The sequence below is a fragment of the Zeus faber genome, assembly GCF_960531495.2.
Source record: "Zeus faber genome assembly, chromosome: 6".
NCBI classification, from domain to species: domain Eukaryota; kingdom Metazoa; phylum Chordata; class Actinopteri; order Zeiformes; family Zeidae; genus Zeus; species Zeus faber.
Window position 1 is genome coordinate 27,762,338 of NC_137201.1, and position 10,776 is coordinate 27,773,113.

The window sequence follows — 10,776 nt, forward strand, 5'->3', positions numbered from 1 at the left end:
AAAGTATTAAATTAAATTATGTTTTATGCAATAAAAATTGCATAATAGATAAAAATGTCTAAAAATAAATCAATGATGAAATACAACATGATAGAAAGTTGGTAAAAACATGAAAATATAAAATAAATAAAAATTGGGCATCTGTAAAAACATCAGGAAGGAAATAAAAGGATCCAATTATTTAAATACATGTATGAGGTGTCAAGTAAAACTGTCACTCTTGAAGACGTGAAGGTGAATTTGCTCAAATGTGTTTTTAGCTAGTTATCAGCTCAGATGGGACTCAGACGAGTTAAAAACCTCACCTCAAATCCTTGTTTGAGCGTCAGTGATGCTGAAGAGAGAGTAGGGAGGGCATCCACCTGGGGCGCATTTAGGCAATATTTCCAGATGTACGGATAACTGGATACAATTCAGAGTGGGACTTGGAAACCAATTCAACTGTTTTAAATTCAGTTGTAAAACTATAGCAGGTTTGAAAATTGGAGGAACTAACCAGAGATCCCTCCTTGCACTTCTCTTTTGTACTAGTTGTCATTTCCCTGTTGTGAAATAGAAATAAAAACATAATCAGCATTAAATTGTGGAGGACATTGCTTTTTAAGTTTAACGGTCTTCCTGTATTTACCTGAAAATAATCTGCCTTTCAACAAGTAAACTACTTATGTCTTGTGCTTTAAAAATATAAAATCGATTCAAAATAAATAAGTAAGTAAAAATAAATTCTGCCGTAATTAAATTTCCTTCTGGTGTGTTTTTTTCATTAGCTTTTCTTAAATTATTTTTTTCTCTATATCTGTTAATATGTTAAAAAAGGAAAGAAGATCAGGAAAAAAACACTGGAAACAAAAGGTTAATTTGTTACATTATATTTTACCACCTTCAATAATATGGAAAACAAGTATTTTGGGGTATTTTGTACAATGCCTGCAACAGGTGAATCCAGTCAGTTCTCTGGCTTGTATTAGCTATCAGTCATCTACACATAAAAAAAAATGAACGGTGGCATTTTTAAAGTGCCAGGATTCAACATCAAACTTACAGTGTGGGGATTTTCCGGTAAAGTTTGTTTGGAAGGAAAACTTTATGATCAAAAAAGTCAAAGGCTGCCAAGAACCCTGATGTTTTAATATAATATTATTTTTTATTTTTTATTTTATGGTTTTATTCAGTTTGCTATTCAAAATGTACAAGCAAATGCTCATGCATTATTAAAAAAAAAAAAAGAACAAAACCTATTGCTAACATGTGTAAATGCCCTTAGGTTGTAGGATAATAAAAAAACAACAACAACAACAAAGTAGAAGTAAGTCATGTTTTTTTGTCCTTGAGTCTACGGAGGATTACGTCTCTTTCACTGAGTAAAGACCTGAGACTCCATCAATCTGCAGCTTGCAGTCAAACAGTTTAAATCAAGGTCTTAACTCACTTATTTCCCTTGATGCAGAATCCCCCGCTCAGCTTCATTTCAGCATAAAGTTTGATCAGTAAATATCACAAAAGGGTAAAGCACTTCAACTTCCCAAGAAGGAGATTCAGTAAACACACAGGGCTGCTTCACCTTCTGTCTAAATCTGGCTCCACCAAACCAAATGTAGATAGAATTGAATTGAAAGAGATAAATGGTGTCACAGACAAAGGAGTATGTGGCATTCAAAATCCATTTTGGGTTTTGGACGAGTTAAAAACCTCGCCATTAATCCTCGTTGCAGCGCCAGGGATGCTGAAGAGAAGGCGGGGTCCACCTGGGACAGATTAACACCATATTTCCAAACATAATCTGGATCTCGTCCAGAGGGAGAGACCGTTAAACCATGAAAACAATCTTAAAATCAGATGTAAGACTGTTTGAAGTTGTCGTTCTCCCGTTGTTATGAAATATATATATATATATATATATATATATATATATATATATATATACCACATAGGCCACTTATGTGTTGTGCTGTTAAAATGGAAAAAAGCTGATTCAAAATAAATGAAATGAAGGAGATATATGATGTCATAGACAAAGGAATGTGTGGCATTGAAAATCCATCTTTTTTCCACAGTTTTGGTCACACAAAGTGTATATATCCACTTCATCAAACGCCACTTGCTAGGCAGTCATTTTGCAACCTAGTAAATAGAATACTCCAGTATATTATATGTTACACACTGAGACACAACATAGGAAAATGACTTCAAAACACACTGTCCCTTGAAATGAGATGATGGTATTATATTTTTTTTCGTGTTTGTCAGATGTGGACCAGGAGCAGCGGGCGTTGGAAGAGGAGCTTCTCAGCAGCCTTTTCACTTCTAAGGTTTGTGTGAGATGAGAGCCCACATCTCCACAGCAGCTCCCACTGGCCGCCCGCTCTTTGATGGGGGTGGGGGGTACTGAGCTCTCTTTCTATCTGAGCCTCACCACGACTGTTTTTTTCGGAGGTGGGGGTGGTATTATACAGGGGTTCTTTTCCTTTGTTCTTTTCCGCCGCGGCTCGTTTTTTTTTTGGAGTGGGGCTCCATTTAAAAAAAAAAAAAGTCACAATTCCACATCAGAAACGTTGTCATGTGACATTTCCCATTCAACCAGACATGCGAAAATGCATCTGAACATGTGTGTTTTGGAATAAAATGGCTTCGCCATACGTGGGTTTCACATATGCTTTTCTGTAGTTTTATATGTGATTCACATGCAATATGTTCCAAAAACCTATATTTTCACATGCAAGTAAAGTCGTGCCATGTGATTAAATGTGAAATGTCATACGTGATCGGTTGGGTAAAGATTACTGCCAAGTAATGTATGGGTTAGGGTTCGCTCGTTGTGTTACCTACTGAGAACAGTGACTCATTAGAGTACTTTTGCGTCACCAAAAATGAAAACCCCTTTGCGATTCCTTGCACATGTTGGTTCGGTTACGGCATATTGTCCAGAAGGGTGCGCTGTACATCTACCTTTGAACGCATTGACTCTACCGTCATGGCACAGCCGAGTCTACAGCCCATAATCTGAAACTCTGCAGAATGATAACAGGAATGACAGACACAGTTTCCCCTTTACAGCTCTGTATGTTTGATACAAGTAAAAACAGGAAATTAAGAGGACTCAATGCATAAAGCCGAACACGTTCATACACATGTCATTTGTTTTGCAGTTCAAATGCAATCAAAAAAAGTTTAATTATTAAAGCCCAGTACACGAAAGTAAATAGAAAGGAGGGAACCTGCCAGGGCCACCTGTGCAGCACTATGATGATCTTGTCCCTTTCACCCACAAATCCAAAATAATGTGAATACTTCCACGACCTGTCCTCTCTGTCCTCTCTGTCCTGTCTTTTCTCTCTTTTCTCTCTGTCCTGACTGTCCTCTCTGTCCTGTCTTTCATCTCTGTCCTGTCTGTCCTCTCTGTCCTCTCTGTCCTGTCTTTCATCTCTGTCCTGTCTGTCCTGTCTGTCCTCTCTGTCCTCTCTGTCCTGTGTTTCCTCTCTCTCCTCTCTGTCCTGTCTGTCCTGTCTGTCCTGTCTTTCCTCTCTGTCCTGTCTGTCCTCTCTGTCCTGTCTTTCATCTCTGTCCTGTCTGTCTTCTCTGTCCTCTCTGTCCTGTCTTTTCTCTCTTTTCTCTCTGTCCTGTCATTTCTCTCTGTCCTGTCTTTCCTCTCTGTCCTCTCTGTCCTCTTTGTTCTGTCTGTCCTCTCTGTCCTGTCTTTCATCTCTGTCCTGTCTGTCGTCTCTGTCCTGTCTTTCCTCTCTGTACTCTCTGTCCTGTCTGTCCTCTCTGTCCTGTCTTTACCCTCTGTCCTGTCTTTCCTCTTGGTCCTCTCTGTCCTGACTGTCCTCTCTGTCCTGTCTTTCTTCTCTGTCCTCTCTGTCCTCTCTGTCCTGTCTTTCATCTCTGTCCTCTCTGTCCTGTCTGTCCTGTCTTTCTTCTCTGTCCTCTCTGTCCTCTCTGTCCTCTCTGTCCTGTCTTTCATCTCTGTCCTCTCTGTCCTGTCTGTCCTGTCTTTCTTCTCTGTCCTCTCTGTCCTCTCTGTCCTCTCTGTCCTGTCTTTCATCTCTGTCCTCTCTGTCCTCTCTGTCCTGTCTGTCCTCTCTGTCCTCTCTGTCCTGTCTTTTCTCTCTGTCCTCTCTGTCCTGACTGTCCTCTCTGTCCTGTCTTTCATCTCTGTCCTGTCTGTCCTCTCTGTCCTCTCTGTCCTGTCTGTCCTCTCTGTCCTGTCTTTACTCTCGGTCCTCTCTGTCCTCTCTGTCCTCTCTGTCCTGTCTTTACTCTCGATCCTCTCTGTCCTCTCTGTCCTGTCTTTCTTCTCTGTCCTGTCTGTCTTCTCTGTCCTCTCTGTCCTGTCTGTCCTGTCTTTCCTCTCTCTCCTCTCTGTCCTGTCTGTCCTCTCTGTCCTGTCTGTCCTGTCTTTCCTCTCTGTCCTCTCTGTCCTGTCTGTCTTCTCTGTCCTGTCTGTCCTGTCTTTTCTCTCTGTCCTGTCTGTCCTCTCTGTCCTGTCTTTCATCTCTGTCCTGTCTGTCTTCTCTGTCCTCTCTGTCCTGTCTTTTCTCTCTTTTCTCTCTGTCCTGTCATTTCTCTCTGTCCTGTCTTTGCTCTCTGTCCTCTCTGTCCTCTTTGTTCTGTCTGTCCTCTCTGTCCTGTCTTTCATCTCTGTCCTGTCTGTCCTCTCTGTCCTGTCTGTCCTCTCTGTCCTGTCTTTACTCTCTGTCCTGTCTTTCCTCTCGGTCCTCTCTGTCCTGACTGTCCTCTCTGTCCTGTCTTTCATCTCTGTCCTGTCTGTCTTCTCTGTCCTCTCTGTCCTCTCTGTCCTGTCTGTCCTCTCTGTCCTGCCTTTCCTCTCTGTCCTGTCTGTCCTCTCTCTCCTGTCTTTCCTCTCTGTCCTGTCTGTCCTCTCTGTCCTGTCTTTCCTCTCTGTCCTCTCTGTCCTGTCTGTCCTCTCTGTCCTGTCTTTCCTCTCTGTCCTCTCTGTCCTGTCTGTCCTCTCTGTCCTGCCTTTCCTCTCTGTCCTGTATGTCCTCTCTCTCCTGTCTTTCCTCTCCGTCCTGCCTGTCCTCTCTGTCCTGTCTTTCCTCTCTATCCTCTCTGTGCGGTCTGTCCTCTCTGTCCTCTCTTTCCTCTCTGTCCCCTCTCTCCTGTCTGTCCTCTCTGTCCTGTCTTTCCTCTCTGTCCTCTCTGTCCTCCCTGCCACCTCGCCAGCTGAGCTACACGCGTTTGGGATTTATTATTATATATTTTTTTGCGGTAACAAAAGGAACAGGGAAATCAGTTCTAAAAGTAGTGGGATAACGGATTACTTGTATTGCAAAACAAACACGTTACGTTACTTGTTTACTACAAAAAAGTAATCTGAGTACTCTCAACGCGTTACTTTATAGGGCGTTACCCCCAACACTGCAAGTGATAATATGTGATCATACACTGAAAATAATAATTGGATTGGAGACCATTTATTTAAAAAAAAAAGTGCTTTAATTTGTTAAACCTATACATCTTTTTATTTTCTAAACTTTTTGAATTTGAATTTTTAACGCCTCAATTTCGAGGTTACAACCCCTAAGAAATATCTATTTTTTTCTTTGACTCCCATTGAATGATTTTCTTTCAGTATGTGATGGCATGTTGACACGTGTGACGTTTGTTTTTCAGTGGAATGTGCTTTTCGATCATGTGACTTTTTTTGTCAGGTTTGGTCATCACGCCTCCACTGCCAATTCAACTAGTCAGCGTTGGATTGTAGATAATGAGCTTCAGCGGCGTCGCCACGCTTCACTCGCTCAAACCTCCATCTCTCACACACACACACACACACACACACTGCAGCCATTTAATGGTGCTCAACACATTTGGAAAATTTGAGGCTCCACCACAGAGGGGGAAGTTGTTCTGATTGAACTTTAATCACGACACGACACTGTTTCCAGCAAGGAGAAGAAGCTTCCGTGAGACCACATCGTATTTTAACATCCCAGAACCGGAGGTGTGCGGTGACGGATCGGCGGGGATAATGGGATTGAGACGGCTCTGACATCATAATCCTGATGTTCAAGCCCTCTCTCTCTCCCTCTCTCTCTCGCTCTCTCTCGCTCTCTCTCTCTCTCTCCATCCATCCCCCTGATAAACGAGCGGGGGCCTTGCCGTGATGCTGACACACCAAGCTTGTGATTCATGGCTGCTGATGTGTGTGTGCCTGTGTGTGTATGTGTGTGTGGTGGATGGGGGCCTTGAGGAGTGAGTGGGCGTCACATTGTAAGACACTGTTCTCGTGCACGCACGTAGTATCATAACTACATTTTTATTAGTTTTCAGTTACACAATGAATGACTTTATTTCGGTTACTTTCAGAAAATGAAAGAGCAAAACAACATTTATATTTTACGGAAATTACTTGATTATTCAACAGCTGAAGTATAAAATTAGTAAAATAATGGCAGATAATGCAAATATATATTTAATAAATATTTTGTGGTTCATTTTAACCACTACATTAATTATTTTTATTTGCCAAGTATGTCCCCATGTGGACATTTGGAAGGGCCCATGTCTCAATTACTCTAACAATATTTTCCAAACACACTATCAAAGACCATTTTAAAGCGAGGAAGCCCCAGTTAAATTACAACTCTCCTCACTCTGCAAGTGTGTTTGCTGCTTGTTTGGACGCACAGAAGCCATAACGCAAACTATGCAGTAAATACCAAAGAGGAGGCAGCGTGCGGGGCTGGAGCACGTCACAAGCAGCTGAAGTAACATTCCAGCTGCAGGACGCTCCAGAGCCTGATCTATGAATACGAGACGTAGCAGACATGCAAGATCCCAACTGCGTCTGGGAAAACAGAAAACCGTCAGCTAATTTTCCCAAAATTCAAGTGACTGTTTCATACTGTGGAGGTGTCGGGGGTTTCCCTCCGCAAACCGTCTGAACCTGAGGAAGGAAATACTGTAAACAGGTTTTCAGGAGATCAATCTCACAAAATCACTGACTTTCCATGAACAAACTTATGAAAAAACTCTAGCTTTTACTAAGCTGATTTCATCATTACTGTTGGTTATTAGAGCATAACGTCTTGTGCCCTGTTAAAATATATATTGCAGTTAATAGGTTCAAGTTCTAATCTGTTTCTCTGTTATGAATCTGGAAATGAATCTGCATTTAAATCATTACATATACATCCAAGTTGAGAAGGGGTTTTGTTTGCTTGCTTCAATGCAATGTGTTGCCAGTTTAAACACCCAGCCAATTAAGTTAAATACGCTTCAAACCTGTCTTAAGTCAATATTATTTGAAGCTATTTTACAAGGATGAAGAGAACTGCAGGTTTTTAAATTGTTTTATGTCTCTGTTGCTGGAGATACTTAATTAAAGATAAAGATTGTAAGATACAAATGTCATTGTGGAGTCCATAACAGTATATAAACTGTGTGTGTACTGTATGTATATACATATATATATATATATATATATATATATATATATATATATATATATATATATATATATATATATATATATATATATATATATATAAAAGCATATAATGGTATTCACATGAATAATTGGGGGGGGGACTGTTTAGTTCACCGTATGCATTTATGGATCATTCTTCACCTTCACAAATCCAATACATATTTTAATACAAATTTTAATACATATTTTAATACATATTTTCAAATGCAAACGATTTTCAGACTGTAAATAGCTTTGCTTTTTTATCAGTTCTATATTATAGTGTCATGAAATGAAGATATCCTCTTATTGTGAATTTTATTGACTGACTTTGTGATGATGGTAGCTCAGGCGGTAGAGCTGGTCATCTAGTGATCTAAAGGTTGCTGGTTGGATCCCAGGCTCCTCCTGCTAGCATGCTGTAGTGTCCTTGAGCAAGACACTTAACCCCTAATTGCTCCTGATGGCTGCGTCCGTCGCTGTTTGAACAATTGTAAGTCGCTTTGGATTAAAGCGTCTGCTAAATGTAATGTGGTGATATATCGCAATATTAGGTTGGAAATATTTGTTTTTGTTTGAAATACTTACATTGTAGTGGTTCAATGGCTTCCTTTACCTTGGGATTTTTTTTTATAGGCAAATATAATATTTGCTGCCACTGTTGTGTTAATAAAGTTCCATATCTACAATGAGCTCTTCCATCTCCTCCCTATCAGATGAAGCAGAACAGACAGAATGCCCCCTACTGGCGGCTGTCGGTGTCCAACCTGTGTCGGATGCTGAGCAGCCTGGGGGGGGCGTGGCAGGAGGCCTGGGACAGTGCGGAGGAACAGGACGACGTGCTGGACGCAGCGAGCCAGGACCTTAAATACCTGCTCAACCTGGCCAATGTCTGCAGAGCGCTGCAGAGCCGTGAGGAGCGGGTGAGCAGGCGCACACACACACACACACACACACACACACACACACACACACACACACACACACACACACACACACACACACACACACACACACCCTGGAGATCATCCATCCCCTCCAGTAGTAAACATGGATCATTAAGTCCATCATTCCCCCTCCTCCTCCTCCTCCTCCTCTTTCTTTGCTTCCATCTCTCCATCAGCTGCCTCACACACACACACACACACACACACACACACACACACACACACACACACACACACACACACACACACACACACACACACACACACACACACACAGGGGCAGGATATTAAGGGGGGGCTACATATAGGAAGTTCAGCTCACTGTCACCCTCTGCTGACTGGTTGCAGAACTACTTTAAATATTTGACCATGTACTTGTACTGTAAGTGAATAGCGACAGTGACCAACCAATGAATACAATTGAAAAGGAAAATTCATTTTAAATTTTTAACACAATCCCTTTTTTAGGTCGCCAAATTTCAATATTCCACATTGAGCATTAAAGTAGCTATTTCATGAAAATTTGAATATCGCATAGGCTACTTTTATTATTTATCATTACAAGGCTCTGTGGAATACTTGATGCTGATTGGTCAATACTGGCATGCGTGGTCAGTTGTTTCAGAATAAAACCTCTCTGACTGTCATAAAGACTGTTGCCATGGGCAACCCCTTCTCTGGTGTCATGTCCCTCATATCGTTCCACCTACATGCTTTTGCGAACACTATCTAGTGGCGCCATCTTGTGGCATTGAAACTACAACGGGAGACTTGAAGAGATGAACGCAGACGTCGACATTAAAATCTGCAGCACAGCATTCAGCCTGAGTCGTTTCACCATTCATGTAAATGCCCAGTTCAACATTAACATCAATAAATAGGTCAATGTAGGATGTATCATTTTATTTAGTAGGTAGCCATGTAATAAGCATGATAATGTGCAGCTCGTTATTGCAAAATAAACCCCCTTCAGGGTGATACAAGACCCTGGCATGAGACAGAGCTGATCAGTTATCCATTACACAGAGCATGGAAGGAGCTCCAAGCGGATTATATAGAAATGACGAAATTTTTCAAACCTGAAAGTTTAGGTTGAGAATGTCTGATGTACAGTATACAGTCAAGACTTTCAGCGGTCGAGATGTATGCCCTCCCTCGCTACGTCCGGCCTCACTGTGTCCGTTTCTCCTCCGCCCGACAGCTACTCCGTGACTCTCTGGAATACTTTGACGGCGAGCAGAAGGGCGACGCGCCGCTCAAGAGGAAATCCCCGTACATCCTGAAGAGGCAGGTGGCGCAAACCACCAAGTCCCGGCGGCCGTACATCCTAAAGCGGAGTACATTTTACTGACACCCGACCGACCCCCAGGGCAGGGAGAAGATGGCGGAGCTGGGGGCGGGTGGGTGTGGTTCTGGGTTGGGGGGCTGTACACATTCTATGAATCAGTGGCAGTGATTTTGCTTTCCTTGCTGTGTGTGCGCGGTGTTTCGCCGTTTGTTTTTATGGAATCAGCTTTTCCAGACCTGTCTGTGTTCCACTTACTTCAAGTGTGGGAATTGGAAGTAAAGGAGGAATATGAGCGTCAAACTGAAAAGTGCACCTTGAAGAGACGTTATTTATTTACAATATTTGTTCACTGCACAGGATGTTTCTTTTGATTTTGGTTGTGATTAAAAGGAAATATTTCAAGCCGAGCGTCCTGTGACTTATCCTTTACATGGAGGGCATTCACGGCTCTGACACATCACTTGTTTGAACATTTCCAAATTTTTTTTTTCATGCCGTTTCACAAGACACAGATAATTCCTCGTGAAGAATCTCCCTATGATTACTATGAGAGTTGTGACATCACAGAGACTGGTTTCTTTGCCCTCAAACTCTTATTTTCTTAAAGAAACCTCTTTGGCAACAGCTCAAACTATGCAATATAGTTGAATATATGGAAAAGGGGACATAATTGCCTACGTTTCAGATAATATGTGTGTGTGCTTGCAAAACTGTGGGAGCTGTGGCAAGTTATAAATGTGTCAAATGGCGACACTTCTCGGGCACAAACTTCGGCACAAAGAGCGGATTTTTTTTGTAAACTTCTGACCAAATCCTTCCACAAAGTTAGAGCACGCCCGCTGGAATTGGTCCCTTTGTATTTTGTAGCACATTTAGTGAAACAATAAAACAAACAATTTCAACAACTATTTTTTATGAATGTATTTGCTGCTTTTTATTAGGTAGGTAGGTAAGTATTCCACACGTATATCAGGGCGGGGCTGCGTTTGCGGCTTTTCGTGTTTTTGAAGTTTAAAACCTCGCCTACCGAGCGCGTCAGGCAGTCTTGAGCGGGGGCGGCGGGAATGGAAACGAACGGCCTGTATCGCCGATGCGCCCTTCAGCGCTGC

At 41.9% G+C, this 10,776-nt stretch overlaps 1 protein-coding gene across 1 annotated transcript in view; it reads left to right on the forward strand.

Annotated features, from left to right (window-relative positions):
* Nucleotides 1-9,730, forward strand: part of nts (neurotensin) — a gene marked incomplete at both ends in the record, with an annotated part of 10,026 nt that extends 296 nt beyond the window's left edge. Inside the window, 3 exons of the mRNA XM_080001979.1 lie at nt 2,248-2,309; nt 8,149-8,355; nt 9,581-9,730. Of these exons, the coding sequence (XP_079858105.1) occupies nt 2,248-2,309; nt 8,149-8,355; nt 9,581-9,730 (419 nt within the window). The remainder of the gene's footprint in view (nt 1-2,247; nt 2,310-8,148; nt 8,356-9,580) is intronic.
* Nucleotides 9,731-10,776: the final 1,046 nt, after the last annotated feature.